We start from the raw sequence: 18775 nt of genomic DNA on the forward strand, positions 1-18775 counted from the left end.
ACTCAAATAGTGGTTCTCCTCTTATTGTTCCCCTAAAGTTTAAAATCCATTGATGTGTTTTATTTTTAAACTGATCACCTCAATATTGATATCATAAAAAAGGGACACAATTAGACTAGACTCTTGCAAAAATTACTTATTTATTTACATGAAAAAATAACATATGGACACATAAAAACCGTAGAGTTTAAAAAAAGAAGACCAAAAGGTAGTCAGGTAATAAGTATTCTGGATACATTTCTCTTCATGATAGAAATGTCGATTTTATTGAAAATATACATAATTAGCAGATATTCAAACAGTGTTTCATTCTCTTGTTTTAATTAATGTATCCCATTATGTAAACATTTTTGACTTCAAGTGGAACTTAAGACTCAATCTTGGCACGTCTGGGGGGGCAAGAAAATGACCAACGCAAGGGGACATTAGTCTTAGTTTTTGCAGTGTAACATCATTGTAAAGAGTTCCAAACTCTTTACTTGGAGGTTTCAGGTACAAGATGTTTGATTGCTCCTCCCACTAAGTGGAGACTTCCAGTGATTAGCACGTGGATTTCAGCAGCGTCGCACAGTGGGGCAGCTTTTGCCATCATACTGGCTTTCAGGGGCATCACTTTTTTTGAAGGGTCCACAAGTACTGGATCCCGACCCCGAGTGATCCATTGCAAAGCGCTGAGGATGCAAGGAAACACCACTGTGTCGGTTTTGTCCCCAGCAACCAAAGACAAGCCGTCTCTGATCAGTAGTGGGGTGTCGTCTGTGTTTGTCACGCCGTTGTGCGTACGCCAGCTCCTTTCGTTATCCAAGCAGCGAGTCAGCATGTGCTCCACAGACACATTGAAGTTCTGTTGGTCTGCAAAGCAAAAGGATCGTCACCCATGGAAAACAGGTAGTAGATTAGAGGCTGGATAAAGCATGACTCAAATCGGTGGTTGGTAAGCACAGGACTGCAGACTGGTACCAGGCCATGGGTAGTTTGGTAACAGGCCACACAAAGAAAAATAAGTTCAATTATCCTTTACCTATTGTATTACTGACATTGCCTCATTTCAAATTGAACTTGGGCTTTGAGGAGGTGAAGAATAAAGAATAAATCAAACAAAACTTTTGTGCTCATAGCCAATCAGTGTGGGGAATTGTCAACTGCGTCATGCTAGAACAGAAGTCGGGAACCTTTTTAACACATAGTCATAATAGCAAAATATTTGGATTTTTTTGAGAGGGACCCATACTCTATATTTTAAGACAAAATTCAGCAAAGCCGCTATCCAGACAAAACCTCAATTTTCAGCACCTTATTTTTTTTAATGTGTGACGTTAGATCCTATGATAATATTTATAAAATAATAATGCCAAAGCCTCTGTTCCACATCAACAAGTACTGTATACAACTTTATACTCATCTTCCTCCCAAGCAACTTTAAGATCGGATAGGCTTATTTTGTCCTTAACTCGTTTTTGCAAATAATGGTTTCAAAACAAGAGTTCTTTTAAAAAATGTGACAAACAACAGCAATCAAAAATTTCACTGAGGCGTTTCCATTCAGGGCTGTGGCCGCATGAGAGAGAGGAGAGCATGCTGTGTGTGCATAGCTCTGGTCACCCTTACCGCTCTATCAAATTGCTCTGTGTGCTTCGCTGGCGTTTTTTACTGTTTTAGTTTGTTCTGTGGGATTTTATCATAAAGTGTCTCCACACGTAGACATACATTATTTCATGAGCTTCTATACAAAGGATTCCTTTGTGACGTGCAGCCAAAACGGGGTCTGTTGGTGTGAAACCTTAACTGTAAACTGTAGTGTAAACTTTGCCCTTACATACTGGACTGAACCCAGTGCACTAAATTTTGTGCAAGCTTGGGGAGTAACGGAATACACGGAACGGCAAAAATGATGTTGGCAAGCCGTTTGGATTTATTTTCATTTTTTTGTGTCGCATTTTATGTTAGTTTTGCCGGAGATCAAAGAGGTCAAAGCCAGGAAAGAAAGCTTACCACGTGTTGTGAATCATAATTGTATTCATATTTAGTTTCTCATCTCATCTCATCTCATTAGCCGTACCGCTTATCCTCAGTAGGGTCACGGGGGGCTGGAGCCCATCCCAGCAATCATCGGGCAGTGGGCAGGGGACACCCTGAACTGGTTGCCAGCCAATCACAGGGCACACAGGGACAGACAACTCATTCACACCTAGGGACAATTTGGACCGGCCAATTCACCTGAAATGCATGTCTTTGGAATGTGGGAGGAAACCGGAGTGCCCGGAGGAAACCCACGCAAGCACGGGGAGAACATACAAACTCCGCACAGAAAGTCTGGAGCTGGATTTGAACCCACGACAGGTTCTCATGACATGAACTGTGCGGCACAAGCGCTAACCACTGCACCGCCGTGCTGCCCTATTTAGTTTCTTTTGTCTTTTATTAGCATATTTGGTATTGGAGTAATCCAAAAGTAATTGAAAGTAATCAAGTTAAAGTAACCCTACCCAACCCTGCCAACATGTTTAATGCCGCCCTTGGGCTGGGCAATGAAAATATTGTCAGAAAGTGAAGCAGTTCGTGGTAATGAAAAGGTTGCCGGCCACTGCTGTAAAGAATTTGCCGTTTATCATAACTCAATAATCTCACCTGCATTGCAGGAAGTGATGGTCTCAGGGATGTTAGGGCAAAACACAGCAAAATCAAAATGGCATGGCTGAAACAACAGAAAAACAAATGTTCCAATTAAGATTAATTTACTTTATTACCTTTGTGGATTAGTCCTCCTGTCAGTTGAGAGAAGAAAAAAAACTGAGGGCATTTGTTGGAAGGTATGTATAACAATAATAATGAGGATATCAGATTTGTTCCCATGAGAATCGTGACACATGTAAAATTCATTAATTTCCCCACTCTTACTGTACACTATATGTTTTTCCAGGATAATTTTCTAGGCTTAAAACACACCTTTATTCCATATCTTATGAAAGACCTAGGTTTCATGTTGACAATATCTGTGTATTATTTGTTATTGCAACGTCCTATGCAGCCTGGTCATCCTGGAAGGGGGATTACCTCATGTGCAGCCCCTTCTCAAGGTTTCTTCATTTTCCTCATGTTGAGGGTTTTTGAGTTTTTCCATGCCCTCATGTAGGTTTTAGATCAGGGGATGGTGTCATAATAGGCTGTGGTTTGCAGTAATCTGTGGTCTGTGCAGCCCTTTGAGATTCGGAGATAAAGGGCTATACAAACAAACATGACTTGACTGTACAAGACTTAGAGAGGAGGATTAGGTTTTCCATTTAATATTCTAAAATAAAAAAGTTGTACTTTTATTTAAAAGTGGAAGTCCAGGGGTAAAGGGGAAAGATGACTCATCAGTTTGGTTATGAGACAGTCGCAAAGCTGGCTGTGCATTCATTGGCTGTTAAAAAGAGCCCAGATGTTGCCTTGACTACTACTTATATATATATGTACCATTACATCTGAATCATTTTAGCCGCAGGGTTAAATTACTTTTTTAATAATCGTGCCAATTTTGAAATTTGAGAAAAGTACACAAAATTGCAATTGAAATTCCCAGATTTAGACAGCACGCGTAAAACTTTTTATTGTTTTATAAAGACATCTAATTTACTGAAATGTTCATGAAAATAATTTGTTATCTGAGCTTAGACTTAGAAGTAACAGACATTAGTGCAATAACCTTTTGAGTGTCGTAAGACTTCAGGGTAATTTTGTGCAATATGGATTTTGTTTTGGTTTATTACTTTAATTACACAGAATTAAATTTATCTGGATATCACCCTTTTTGATAATTTTACAATTTTATAAAAATAAAAACTAAGATGCATCTTTTTCAAAAAGATAAAGGATAATTTTCCCTTCTTGTGAGTAAGGGCTATACAAATGAATGTTAACATTTTTGGGGAAATACACTAAAGCAAACATGATGTATCATTACACCCTTACTACTTACCACAAGGAGTTTCATCATTGCTGCACAGTCTCTCTCCCCTGTGGCATTAAACAGCAAAATTCTTGCAACAGATCCACTGTAACAGATGTTTAGGTTTTGCATTAAAAATGCCCTCTGAAATGAGCTAGGATAATGTTTGTAGATATTCTATATACACAACGTCTCATCGTGAGGCAAGGATCAGAAAGGTTGAAAAATACTAAACACTTGTTTGTCCATTGAATGAAAAACGTTTTTCAGCCAAGAATCAATTTCACTGTACATGTATTATTTACAGTTACATAACTTAGCATCAATGAATGTTGATTTCTAAGAATGATGCTCACCTTGTTTTGGCTTCCTGTTGGGCTGCAGTCTCCCTGAACCAATTTACACAGGCCTGCATACTACGTATGGTGTGAGCACCATCCAAGAAGTATGTGACTGCGCCATGTTTAATCATTTGATTTCTTCCAGCCCACTCAGTTTCTGCCAGTCCTGACATCACAGAAAGAACACAAGAAGGTTTAGTGGACTTTATTAGGCTTGTTCCTTTTCATAGGTGGAAAAATTATAAAACAAAAGCCTTTGTTAGCTGTTAAACTAGGGCAGAATGTTTTCAACAATTTAATCAGGGCCCAAGCAGCAACTGCTGCAGTATCCAATTTTTAATAGAAAAATACTTTATTAGGACCTTAGCAAGGACTGGTCCTTAATGTGTTTTGTAAATGCTGTTTTAGATCAGGGGATGGTGTAATTGTGGCCTGAGCAATCCTTTGAGGCAATTTGTGGGGTAAACAAATAAATGTGACTTGACTTAAAACGATTACAGCCCTCTGCAAGGTAGGGGTGGCCAGATCGATACTAATATCAATATTAGCGATACTAACCAAGTACCTGGGTCAGAATTGATACCTCCAAGTCTAAGCCTGAGTGAATGACTGACAAGCACACTTCGAGCCTTTATCTTTCACTACCGGGCCACTTGCCGGCCTGCTGCATCTTGCCTGTCAGGCAGAAGATGGGGAATCTAAAAGTAGGAGGCAACCCCTACTAGAAGCTAAAAACAATGACAGAAGCAAACAGGAAACTCAGCACGGGGTGGACCTTGCCCCCCTCAACAGAAAAAGACAATGTCATGTGTCCTTTGTGTGGCAACACCCCAAATTTACATACACGTGAAAAAAAGCATACCCAACAGATGGCAACTAACTGCAACCGAAAATGTAACCATGTTACCATTCCTGCACAAAATCTGAAAATCCTCTATTGCAACAGAGCCAAAAGGGCTTCTTCGTTGAAGCAGAAAGCTAAAAGCTCAGAATAAGAGACAATTGACACTTCATTTTAAAATATTGTGCAATGGAAGGCGTTTTAATTGTCATATCAACATTGTGAAATGGTCTTTTCATTTTCCTAACAATGCTATTTTTGGTTGCCCCTTTAATCTTCCTAAATAGTGAAACACTATTACTAACCAGCTAAAATGTGTCTACTTTTTCAAAGCTGTACCTTTCTTCATGATAGGGGAGGGTATGAATGGAGTTGCTTCAGGTGTACTTGAGGTCTGAACACTCGTAGACAAAAACTTCTCATCTGTTCAATAAAAAACAGCATTGAATTAAAAAAAATATTGCTTACAGTTATACTAGTTGTTGGAATCATTAAGAGCGAGGAATTCGATGCTTTACCTGGTTGACATCTCTTTTGCAACCAAGTGTGACTCAACTGCAGGGCCAGCGAGGCATTGGACCGCTGGTGGTGTCCAGCCAAGCCCAGTTTTAAAGGTCCACAGTTTTCTTGATAGTCCCCGAAATCCGGACACAGCCACAGGGGGCACTTCAGCAATGAGGAAAGTGGAAATCGCACACTTTTTATTTAAATGAGATAGACGTCATTTGTACGCGTAAATGATGCATAGATGGAAAAAAAATAGTTTCAAAATATATTTTCCTTTATATAACCCATTTGAAAAAGCTACATCAAGTGGATGGGTGCTTACATTGATTTCTTTGGCCCTGCTTCTCAGCACATCCATTGCCTCTTCTGGCTGTTTTACAGTGAAGGCAGGCACCCCAGGCTAGAAGAAAAATATGGACACAGAAACCTGCAGATGAGTTTGGGAAAGGAAGGATAGACACAGCATACTTTACTGAACAACAGAAAAGAACACAGAAACTTGTAAAAGGCTCACAACACTAACCAGAATAGCTTTTTTTCCCCTTGTCAAAATCACAAAGATTTGCCTGATTCGTTCCAAATGAACATGCTGCGCACGCTTATCCACATGCTCTGTCATAACGTAAATGCGTGGTAAAAATGTTTTCCTCCCACTAACACAGCAGTGTTTTGCCAAGCCTGAGTAGCTTATTTCAGTACTTGGACTCTAATCAAAATAAACAATTGATAAAAATGACTTATGATGACAGGTGTGCCAAATAACGTGACTGTTCACGGTATATGAACATGGGAAGGATAAAAGCCCGGCTGCATAAGCAGAACTTGTTTTGAAGTACTCAGTACTTTTATTTTTTAGCACACAAGGTCACGCAGTCGTCCTGTATCCAATGGCAACACTGACCTTAAAGATGCCCCCTTTTTGCCATGCAATCTTCTCTATTGTATCTCCAAGAATCTGTGTGTGATCAATTCCCAGAGAAGAGATGCCACAGACCCATGGCCTCCTGTGAAGGTGAACATTCGAGAAAAAAGTTAAGTATAGCAAAACAGTAGCTGCAACGTCTTGATGACAAATCCAAACCGCAATTTGTCAGCCATTGTTTTTCCAATAAGAGTTGGGATGTCCCGATTACATATCAATAATGGATATCTGTTTGATATCAGCCCCAAAAGCCTGTATCTTTTCATCTAAGATGATTGTTAATATGTAGTGTTCATATACAAGCAGTATATTCTTGATTATGCTCCGGCTTTTCTATTCAGTAGTATCTGGATGTCAAATGTGGTATTCATGTAATCGAAACAACAAGTACAAAGTAGTTCGCTTTATGAGTTGGCCAGATTGACCAAAATCTGGTGGAAAAAGGCCTCAAATAACCTTACCCTAGAAGTAGAATTATAAAATGAAGGGATTACTAAAGTTGTGTGCACATTAGACCAGCAAATTGCCCAAATTTAGATGCTAAATAGTCTTTTTCACAACTCCAGGAAACACACTTTTTACCCTTTCCCTGGAAAACTGAAAAATTGGAAGTGTGGACGAATAAAATATGTTTGCTTTTGGCCCTGGACTGGCAACGTGTTTTATTAGGCAAAGTGAAAGCATGTTTTGCTTGGCGTACAAAATTTTGGGGGGTTTGAAATTTAAGTTAAGCCGGCATTTTCTGAATGTTTTTCTGCTTGGAAAAATGCTGACGCCATAGGTCAGAAATAGCAATATTCATATTCTTGCCCCAGTTAGTCAGTTAACTGGACACAAATTATTTGGATTCTGAACTAAAACGACAGGTTCCTCATGAATTTCAATTTTGGTCTGATGTTCTTCTGAGAGCAGCCACAAATGTGGTGAAGTCCACAGCTTGGGACTTATGAAAAGTTAAATGAGGCACTTACCTTATAATGTTGGTGCAGTCATATGCACCACCAATACCAACTTCAATCACAGCCAAATCCACCTGGGTATAGGACAAAAACAAAGCATTCCATTGAGACTTTACCGGTGACCCATCGTTGATGTTCGATTCTTAAAGGGACACTCATAGGAATGGGGAGATATAATATCAGATTGGTGAAATTAAATTTATAAACTGAGTATTTACCTTTTCCTGAAGGAAAACATGGAAAGCCAAGATGGTGAGAAAGCGGAAGTATGCAGGCATTGTCCCATCATGGACGTCCTTAAAGTTAAAAGGGTAATAAATATCTTAACAAAATGCTTGAGGTTTGACAGAATTTGCAGTCACTTAAACTATGCAGACTGTTCTACCAGAGGATCTAGCTTCGGCAGTTTAATGTTTGTATTAAAATACAAATAACTCAGTCACGGTTTAAATACTTTTGCACAGCTTGAGAATATAATTTTACAGTGGGCATAAGCATCAAATTCAATAATGTTTTTTTTTTTTTAATGCCCACAAATGTCAACCACTACTCATTAACTCTTTTCTTCAGCTAAATGAGGCCCCGCAGGACAGAATTTTATATAAGTTAATGCAAGTTGTGTGACCTAAGTTCACGCTCACGTGAGAGTCATGCGCACTGCGCTGTCAAAGACCTGATTCCATACTGGATGACTGAATGAGAACTAACATCACACGTGATAGTCAATTCATTCTAAACTGACTGGCAAAGGAATACACGTTCAAAAGTCTTTTAAGCAATGTGTACATAATAGTAGCTGCTAATGTATTTTGTGACTCATTGCCTGCCTACCTTTGTTTCATCCAGTCGTCCATAAACTTGCCAGAAATATTTAGTGAAGAGGTCTTTTCCAATCGGTTGCCCGTTGATTCGAATCCTCTCTCTAACTTGCACCAAATGTGGGGAACTACAGCCAGAGAAAAAAAACATTCAAAAAGCAGAAATTCAAAGGAAATTTTGAATAAAACTTCAGAAGAGTAAGCACCATGCTCAGGAAGACATCAAACCTCAAATAGAACACAGCATTAAAACATTTTCAACTCAATACATTGGAGGTTTAAGACAAAAAAATGTAATTGAACTGCTTTATATGGCAGACAATCGTCGTCAAAATAGCTTCTATTTCATAAAAACAGCCATTCAAATCACAGATTGTCTCCTTTAAAAAAAAAAAATCTAACTGGTTTTAACATTTAAGGTAACAGATTATTATTATTATTTTTTTTTTTTAAACTTGATTTTAACCTGTGCTTTAGAGTAGAGGTCCGCAACGCCCGGCCGCGGGTTGTTTAGTGCTGGGACCCCCGTGGAAGAGAGAGAGAAGGGGAAAAAAAAAAAAAAAAATCTATCTCTGTTTTTATTTGTGAGAATACACACACACACACACACACACACACACACACACACACACACACACACACACACACACACACACACACACACACACACACACACACACACACACACACACACACACACCAGAGGTTTTACAGTACCATGATTGATCAATCAATAAACATATGCTCAGCTTTGGATGCAACGGGAATCAGACCCGAATTGCAGCGTAAGAGCGCTAAAGCCTAATCACTTCACGATTAGGGATTAGACACATCTCATCATAATTTTACTCACACAGTGCCATGTTGTACAATGTTGTAATGGAGCATTATGGAAAGAGTTCAGCCAAAACAACGTTGTACAATCCGGTACGGTAAGTAAAATAGTTTTATGATGAGATAAGCCTTTTCCTTTTTCATCTAAATACCGAGTGGTCTAGTGATTACGCCGTTGATTAAACCTTATTATTATCATTATCGGGAATATTAACAAAGGGCTGGGAGGATATTCTACGACACTAAACCGGTCCATGGTACAGAAAATGTTGCAAATTATACCTGTAAAATCCTGTTCGGAAGCCATAACCTCGCAAAATCTGCTCAGTGAATGCACACGTTGACCCCTGAAACCAGACAATATGAAATAAAAAATGTCAACATTTTTTTAAAAAGTGCTCCTTTGTAAACACAAGTGAGTTAATAACACTTTAAAAAGAAGGAATATTCATTTTTTAACATAGTTGGTGCAAGTATTAATTTAGTAATACATTTAAAATACAAAGAAAATCTATACTTAATATAAATTGTTGCTAATACAATCATATAAAGTTATAACGTTCTAATTCAAGTCAACAGGGGCAACTTTTACATGAGCACTTCGGGTACAAGAGGTGCAGATTCTCATTCAGTATTGTTTACTAAGATGTGTGAAGCTGTGATATTCCAGTGACAAATTACAGCTGGGCCATAGAAATTGTAAACACTCAATTACAACATACTCGATGACATCACTTAAACTTCATTCTATTTTGTTCCTTCGAACTGGCAGTGCATCAAGCAATAAATATTCCTGCTATACATGTGCCGTTTTAACCATGCACTCCAAAATGGTCACCCATGACCCCAGAGTGACCCTGGGTATATAAATTCTGTTTATTTCCCATTCTTAAAAGGCAATTGCATACTGCTGATTCATGCTTGGCAGGGGCATTTTTAGGTTCAGAGAGTTAGGGGTGTTAGAGTGTATGGCTGGTTATTTTTTACATTTGTTTTAAGCCTAGATTTAAACAGTTCCACTCAGGTTCCACAGCACAGAAGCCGGAATGGAGAACGCTGTGCAGAGACTACTTATGATTATGGGCTATACAAATAAACATAACTGACTTAAAGGGATTTTGGATCATTCAAAACTGGTCAGGTGTTTCACTTACCATTTGTAACATCAGAATGCACATAGTGGTTAGTAGAAACACTATTACTACACCATGCCCAGTTTTACTTATATACTTCTAATAGAGTATAAAGACGAACCAGACAGAAGACGTTAATGCAGTATATTATATTAACAGTGCATGCATTGTGCAAAAGAGCAGCTTGCCATTTTTGCCGGTGCGGCGCACACATAATGTGTAGAAAATGCTCCAATATTATGAAAGTTTGATATTGGAGGCAATTGGCACAGCACTTTTCCTCCTTCTCAATTATTTTCTGCTTTTTAATTGATCAAAAAATAATCGGTCGGGATAAAACAATGTTTGCTCGATATTGGTGGGAACACATCACTTCAGTCCATGGTGAATCGTGATTGGGGTGTAATGTCTTGAAATGACAACTTAACTTATTTAGCTTCATGCTGTCCACTGCCAACATTTTTAACATAGCAAACACACCGGTCTCTACTGCGGTCGCAGTTAAGCCTACGAGAGCTTCGCCAAACTTCATTGTCTTAGATAGCGGGTTCGGGAGAAAACGTTCGTCTCTTCACCGCGTCTCCCCCCAGAGAGTCTGATCGTCCGTGTCAAATATTGTCTGATGGGGTCCACTCGACTTTGTCGACACCTCATACTCAATGCTCTTACTCAGTGCTATATGTAGGCTAATTGTAAACAAGAACTAAGAGAATGTAACTGCTCCCTAGTGTAGTGGAGGTGCAATTACACATGGGAAAGTTAAAATGGGGGTGGGGGGATGGTTGGTTAGGTTCCCCAATGTCAAACGTGCCCACATCCCCTTGATGAAGCGTCACGCCCACTATTTGAGAACCACTGCTTTAAAAGAACGTGAAAGGCTGGCTAGGTATCTGGGGGGGAAAATGCTCCCAGAATATCATAGCACAAACAACCAATCGCTACCATGTCACTTCTTTGCCTGCAACACGTTTACTCCAGGTCAACTCACCTTGCCCTTTGTTCCCGTCACATGTATGATGTTGAGGTGGTCTAGTTCCTTCACCTTTAAAAAGCACACACACAAGAGAACATTGTGATGTAAGTGCTGAAGCAATTACAACTCACAAAAATAGCTGTCATGGTTACAATCATTGACATCGATGTGTGAACTATTTGAGATGAATACTGTACTAACAGTGAGGCCGGCCCGCTCTAAGAATCCTCTCATCGCTTTGAGTTGCAGCGCAGGGTTGCTCCGTTCTCGCCGTACTTGCTCCAGAGCACTGGCGTTTGTCTGGAGAGTGTTGAGGGTACAAACAGCATCCTGAAAAGAAAGCAATTTGCCTATATGATGCTGCTCAAGTGAAAACCCTTAGCTTTTGTAAATGTGGTAATTATTAAGAACACGTGTCATAATTTGAGGGCAGGAACTCAACATGTTCTATAGGTTTCCCTTCACCATACAGAGATGAATCACATCAAGAATTTTAAACACTGCTAATGATAAGAAAAAAAAACTTCATGGAAGAACTGATTCACAGATGGATGAGAAATATTTGGAGTGGCCAATACCCTATCATTATCGGGCAAAACTACGGTTTTAAACTAAACTAGATAACCTTTATACTATGCAAACAATATTTTTTTCAAATTGAAACCAAAAACCTCTTAAACACAGAGAGAAGGGTGGGAAAGTGTAACTGCCACATTTAACTATAGCACTACGTTTATCAGTAAATCTAGCCTCAATCTTTCCAGTTGCAAATGACTGCACACCCCACAACTTTGTAGAACATAAAATATATACAAACCCAAGCTAGACATGCAAGACATAACGAACCAGCACCGGTAAGTTAATTTCAAAACCGGTCCGTGGACACCTCAGCTGTCCTAACAAAATGCCAAAGCTGGTTAAAAATACACAATGAATCTTCATGATTAAATATTATTTTACCTGCAGCGTACCTTGTGGAGAATTACGCACCACATGACAAATGTTTTGTACGATGGCGCCTCAAGTTAACTTCATTAGTGTGTGTTTCGTTGCTTTGATGACATTAAAATAAATGCAATAAAGATTTCCAATTTTTTTGTGCATAACAACTTACATAACAAGCCCTTTATCTGGGCAACAAACAGAATGCGATAAAGTGAAACATGCATTTTTAAATATAAAACAGCGGTCTTTTGAAAAGGTAAAGCATATAAAATCAAATTACACAGTCTAGGTTTTATTTGTGTGTAAATACCAAACAAGTAAGAGTAAAACGTTCCAGCCTTCTCTGCTGGTGTGAATTATTGTCCTTGATGGCCCTTTCCCTCGCTGTCTTAGCTGAGAAAGTCTTCAATTTTCTGTGTTAATGAGGTATTGTTCTTAAAGTTTACAAATAGTCGTTCTGATTAGGGCTGCAACAACCTATCAGAACATTTAATTAAAATTAATAATTAAAAGCGTAGACAACTGATTAGATCATCGATTTTTGGTATCAAGTGATTGATGAGCCACCAAATACATTAAATAAAAGCTTCAATTTCTCTAGAATTAATGCAGTGTTTGCATGGAAAAAGCACTTTTTCTCCCCTCCAACTTGGTAATCGAGAGCAAATGTAGCATGCTTTCCCTGAAAATGTCTTTCCACATGGCTCTTTTTGGCTTTTGACAATCTTTCGCTACAGTGGCAACATTCAGGCAATGATTCCCCATTTGCAATGATTGCAAATGATTCGGTCCATTAAATGTTGAACACAACGATCTCAGTTTTGATCAAGGCTCATCACACACCCGAAAGTTGTAGGCTATGACGCAAATCTTTGTTAGGACTCAAATCTTCGTTGATACAAGTGTCGAGATTAAATATTTATTCTAAGCATCGGAAAATGTTGTGAATGTGTGTCATGTTTGTCTTCCTACAGAACCTATATTAAAACAAACAAAATGAATTGTAATTTTCTTCCACCATCTTTTAAAAAGCGCCAGGGAGCCACAAGGCACCATTGAAGAGCCGCAGGAAGCTCCAGAGCCATGGGTTGCCGACTCAAAGGTTCAACAATCCGGAACCAAGGTGTGCCATTCCGGAAATCCTAACAGTCAAGGAATACTTCATAACCCCTCAAACAATAAATGAAGAACTTAAACATTTTTACACAACGCTGAATGATTGCAAATTTTAAAAAGATTGCAGAAATCCTTCTTGAATTCTCTTTCTGGGGATACCATCCTAGTTAAAAATAGACTAAATTGATCCTGAGATAAAAAGATTCAAAACAAGGCGACAACTTTCCGAAGTAAAATAGAATATTTGACAGGCTTTTGCACTCCACGATAAATACTCTCAGACGTTGTGAATTAGTAAGCGTGACCGAGGAAACATCTTGCTTATTCTCATCGAGCTTCAAACCTCTGTATTTTGAAACAATCACAAAACCTAGTTGTATTTAGGGTTGGATTTACTCCGAGGGGGCAATGTGAACAGCAATGAAGGCCAGGGAAGCAAATAAACCAAACGCGGGTACAGCGGTGGAAATTGTGAGGATACAACAATTTGAGTGTTGCAGAATGACCCGCAGTTTGTTTTTTCCGAACAACAAGTAAAACTGACAACTCAACATCATGATCTCAGCTTGTTGAAACAAATTGTATGTATGACACCATTTTCAGCATGTCGTGATAAGTGAAAATAAAATGATAGAGGGGACATTTTCTCGTGGTAAAATTGCAATGAACAGTTCTAGAATTATTTGTGCAAACAAGCCAAGAAATATAAAGGGTTCACTGCTACCACAGGTTTGTGTACACCAGGGGATCTATTTGTGCTAAATGTGGGGACCAGGTAGCCCGCGGCCTGGTTCTGATAATAACTCACCAGTGATAGGTCCTTTTTATTTTCAAAGAAACTATAGTTCTAACTGGCATGGGGTTTTAGTGGTCGACTGGGTCTATGTTACCTCGACTTATAATAATTAAAAACTGATAATAGAATCGTAACAACAGTGATAATATGAAACTTTTCCATTTTAGTAATGCATATCAAACTGGTAGCCCCTTCATGCCAGTCAGTAACAAAAAGTGGCGTTCAACTTCAAAAAGGTTGGCGACTCATGATGTACACGTTTTTTCTCCATTTATTTCATTATGTGGCAAATCTAAAGCAGTTTTAGGAGGTTGGCTTCTACAGGAGTATGTACGCCAATTTGTAACTACTGTAGGTAGTTACGTTAGGAAAACGCGCTAATTCTCGTTGACAGACATCTAACTGAATTACTTTTTAAATTAAGTAACTACTAACTAACTAACTAACTAATCACTGTTTAACAGTAACACGCCCAAGACTGCTTTTCACACGTGCGCGTGTTGCGCTGACTATCTGTGTGCACTTTGACGTTTGGCGAAGTCACAATCATTCAATGTAACAGTTGCCTTTCAGCTAAACCAATACTGTAACTCCGTCCATGCTTCGAAAAACAAGATAAATACATTGATACCGTAAAATAGCGAGGGCCAAATGAGGCCTGGACGGACTGCACCCGTGTCCGCCATGTTATGGATTAAAATAAAACTTTTAAGGCAGCGAAAAAGTGGGCAGTAAAATTCGACAGGGCGAGCTAGCCAGTCGCGAGCTAGCAAGAAACGTGGCAGAAGGTTTGTATGGACGACGCCTACCTGGTACTCCATTCCCGGGATGTTGGGGGCCGTTTTGGTGCTGTAATGTTGGAAAGGAAAGCCTGCGAACCTGCACCACCAGACTCGCCTTCTGAGCCTTGCCGTTAACACGGACGGCTTCCACACGCACGACATGCACACCATTACTGGACGCCGACTTGTCAAGGGAAGGAAGCACCAAATATGGTGTTGGAGGTGCGGTGTGTCTGATGACGCTAGGGGAGATAACGGCCAATTTTTATTTTATTTTTTTGCTTTTGAACGATTTTTATTGAACACTGCAAATGCAAACAAAATTGGCATGCAAAAGTAAAAAAAAAAAAAAACTGGGAATTTTTTTTTCAAGAGAACATGAGGTGGTTTAGAAATACAGATGAAAACATCCATCCATCCATCCATCCATCCATCCATCCATCCATTATCTGCACCGCTTATCCTCAGTAGGGTCGCAGGGGTGCTGGAGCCCATCCCAACTATCCTCAGACAGTGGCAGGGGACACCCTGAACTGGTTGCCAGTCAGTTGCAGGGCACACAGAGACAGACAACTCACTCGCACCTTCGCACTTAGGGACAATTTGGACCAGCCAATTAACCTGACATGCATGTTTTTGGAATGTGGGATGAAATCGGAGTGCCCGGAGGGGACCCACGCAAGCTCGGGGAGAACATGCAAACTCCACACAGGAGGTTCGATCTCATGACCTTAGAACTGTGCCGTACATAAAATAAATAAAATTAAAATAAAGTCAAGTTTAAATCAATTAAAGCGGGAGATTCTTAAGTATATTATAAACCCTTTGGAGAAATTTCCTGACAAAATTCTGAAAAACAGGTTTACACTTTTAATATATTTTTTGTGAATTAAATATTTTTTGCTGAGCCGCGTCTCACCGTTTGTTAAAAAGTTTTGCGTTTTTTTGAAATAACAATTCAACTGGAAGTAATAATAATTTTCAACCCTTACAATCTTATGATAATCTTGACTAAATTGCATTTTGTAATTTGTATGTTCTCATTTCTTTTTTCTTTTCCGACATGTTGCAGCAAACAACACATCACAAATGGGATGATAGGTTGTAGCCAAAGGCTTAAAGTTGACCCGTATCCATAACGATTTTGGATGCTTCTTCTATCAATTATTTAAACAAATTATTATATTATATCATCAAACTACTGCCCACATATTTAATCAGGCCCATAAAACGATGCTGGAAGAAGCATAAAAAGAAAATTAACCACTTCTAGTCAAACAATGACATACAGTTTTTAATATGTCCTCTAGATGTCGCTAAAGCATGAAATAAAACACGTTGTATGTATTTGCAGCCCTTTGAGGCTTTTAGTGATTAAGGGCTATACAAATAAACATGACATGACTTCTAAAGCAGCCCTATTGCATTGAGTTTTTCAATGTAAATGATCAAATGTAGTGCTAAAAAAGAGGGATATCCCTTTGCTGTTATTCTTAATTATATTTTTTATTTATAAATGAATATACTGTGACTATTTTACATTTTGTGTGTTTCAAAACCAATTGGATGAAAGAGTACATTTATAAAGAGATCTACAAGTCACATTTATTATGTTATCTATCAGATGCAAAACCTTCTATTGGAATGTACAAAAGTATAATTACATCAATCAGCTATTTTTAATCCCTTGAGCCCGGCCCCTGTGCAAATGTGTTCAAATCAATACACAAAATGTTTGCTTACTCCTGTCTTACATCAATATAACAATAATTTGGATTTTAGCACATTGTTTGAATCACAATATATATTTTACTGTTTCTGGGGTTTGGTTTCCCTACTCCTTACAATGTGTAAATCTTGAGATGAATAGACATTCACTCATGTTAATTTCGAACTGGGATTGTAGGTAAATCAAGAATGAGTAATGAGGGCCCAACGAGACCAAGTGAGAGCCCATGCCCAATGTAGAGTTATTCATCAAAGAAACAATATATTTTATGGTTAAAAATTACGCAGAGCCGTATTTTAAAATTGTGGGGCATTACACAAATTTAAAAAAGCATTAAAAACTACTGGGAAATTTGCAATGTAGTTTTTGGACAGATTTTAAACCCTGAAACTGGCTGTTGATAAGCTTGTCTTTTTTGTTCCATCGCTGTCATTTCCTCGACATACATACCTGTCAACCTCAGCTAATTGCTCCCCTGATTGCAACTCCCCTTATTAAGCGATAATAAAGCTTATAAACACAATGCGACACCTGTTTACTCACAGCAAGACGGACTATGTAGAATAAAAACACAGATAATTTGTGTAAACAATACAGTACAATCTACGACGAGATGTCCAGATTAGAAGCAGAATGAGAAGACGAGATTGATCCATGAAAAAACTTTGTTTCGTTTTTTTAATTAAAAACAAAATTCCTGTATAAAATTGTTATACAGCATACACTATTTTAAATGATAAACATATTAAATATGGGGAAAATGTATAAGTTGACAGGTATATCTCGATGAATCTCCCCAAAGGTAATAGTTATATGTCAGAAGATTTTGCAAACAATACTGTATTTCGCCAATAAAAACAATATTTTCAATAACCAAACACTATAAAATAAATTATGAATTTGTTTTTTGCATCTCTGTCAGAGTAATTTTAAGTACTTTTTTATTATACATTTGCCCTGATACATATTTACATTTACCGTGGTACACATATATATTTATACCACAGCCATATCCCCCTAATGGGAGGTGGCTAGAGTCATTTCTGGCTCTTTTTGGGAGATTGATTCAGAGGAGGGGATTCCCAGCTCCCTCGCTTAACCCAACTGAGGTGTTGGGAGTCATTAGGTGACCAAACCCCCCAATTCCAACCCCTAATGCTGAACGCCAAGCAGGGAGCCAACGGGTACCAATGTTTAAGTCTTAGGTATGACTCGGCCGAGGCTTGAACCAGCGACCTCCCAGTCTCGGGGCGGGCGCCATACCCCCAAGGCCACCGTGGTACACATACATAGTAAAAATATATTTTCTGTGTTATTGACTCCATAGTTTAGGGTTTTCAGTTGGAGTGTGATTCCAAACCCAGCGCATGCTGACGAGCTTTCACCCACCTGATAAGGATGTTGATGCAATGGAGGCAGGCTAATCATGGAGCCAGGCGCGCCACCCAGGGGTACGGTCCCCAGTGCGAGTGGACGAGTGAATGGGGTAACTAAGGTATTCCTGTACATAATCAAAATCCGTAGACAGAGTGAGTCTTTTAAAAATGAGGACAGGCAGAGGTACCGGTAGTCTATAAAACTGAGGATGGAAGGAGTCTTTATCTACTATAAATGCAAATAAATGACTATGAGTTTAAGTCTTTAAAACTAAATGGGGCGACGGTGTCCTGCGTGCGCGTTTAAACTCCATATGGTGTGAATGTGAAAAAGTGTGAGTGGAGGTTCGCAACCTCATTTGAACAGGACTATTGACTGACAACTGTCTGGGAGGCAGCGGCAAGAATATCCCACCACTTGTGGTAGAAGCGTGGGAATTACCTAAAACGGATAAATTATCAGTCTGTTCGGGAACCGGAAGTCAGCACAGTCATCCCAAGTGAGCCGCTACATTCCACCAAAGTCTATGTTTGAATTTGGAGATCACTGAAAAACAAATTGTTCCTATGAGATGTCAAATTGTTTTGAAAATCTGCATCTGAGTAAAACCTATTCAATGAATTTGTAAATACTACTTCCCAGAGTAGTTAATAACAGTGGATAACAGTGGATAACAGTGGAACGGTGTGGGAGGTAAGTCAGTTGTTGTTTGCAGATGTCACAGCGCTTGTGGCTAATTCTGAGGAATCATTGAGAAGGTTGGTAATGGAGTTG

At 38.9% G+C, this 18775-nt stretch overlaps 1 protein-coding gene and 1 long non-coding RNA gene across 2 annotated transcripts; one reads left to right on the forward strand and one right to left on the reverse strand.

Moving 5' to 3' along the window:
* Positions 1 to 121: 121 nt before the first annotated feature.
* fpgs (folylpolyglutamate synthase) lies at positions 122 to 15112 on the reverse strand. Its single transcript, XM_088355912.1, has 15 exons — positions 14923 to 15112; positions 11458 to 11586; positions 11272 to 11325; positions 9433 to 9497; positions 8330 to 8444; positions 7717 to 7794; positions 7511 to 7572; positions 6519 to 6621; positions 5940 to 6017; positions 5629 to 5776; positions 5450 to 5533; positions 4285 to 4435; positions 3959 to 4034; positions 2629 to 2695; positions 122 to 852 (listed from the first exon to the last, which is right to left on the reverse strand). The coding sequence occupies exons 1-15, from the start codon at positions 15064 to 15066 to the stop codon at positions 476 to 478; spliced, it is 1731 nt and encodes a 576-aa protein (XP_088212038.1). The 5' UTR covers positions 15067 to 15112; the 3' UTR covers positions 122 to 475.
* Positions 9186 to 18094, forward strand: LOC148351115 (uncharacterized). Its single transcript, XR_015853040.1, has 3 exons — positions 9186 to 9248; positions 13234 to 13324; positions 17952 to 18094. It is a non-coding gene; the product is annotated as an uncharacterized LOC148351115 (long non-coding RNA).
* The last annotated feature ends 681 nt before the right edge of the window (positions 18095 to 18775 follow it).

The sequence above is a fragment of the Urocampus carinirostris genome, chromosome 16, assembly GCF_059441175.1.
Source record: "Urocampus carinirostris isolate Australia breed hairy pipefish chromosome 16, RoL_Ucar_1.0, whole genome shotgun sequence".
Taxonomy (NCBI): Eukaryota; Metazoa; Chordata; class Actinopteri; order Syngnathiformes; family Syngnathidae; genus Urocampus; species Urocampus carinirostris.

Bases quoted from the DNA above. Each gene is read 5' to 3' on its own strand.
- fpgs (XM_088355912.1), bottom strand. From the start codon at position 15,066: ATGGTGTGCATGTCGTGCGTGTGGAAGCCGTCCGTGTTAACGGCAAGG. The intron at 7,795-8,329 runs GTAGGCAGGCAA...TTTAACTTTAAG, and splicing joins GACGACTGGATGAAACAAAG to GACGTCCATGATGGGACAAT. The intron at 6,622-7,510 runs GTAAGTGCCTCA...TCACCTTCACAG, and splicing joins GACTGCACCAACATTATAAG to GAGGCCATGGGTCTGTGGCA.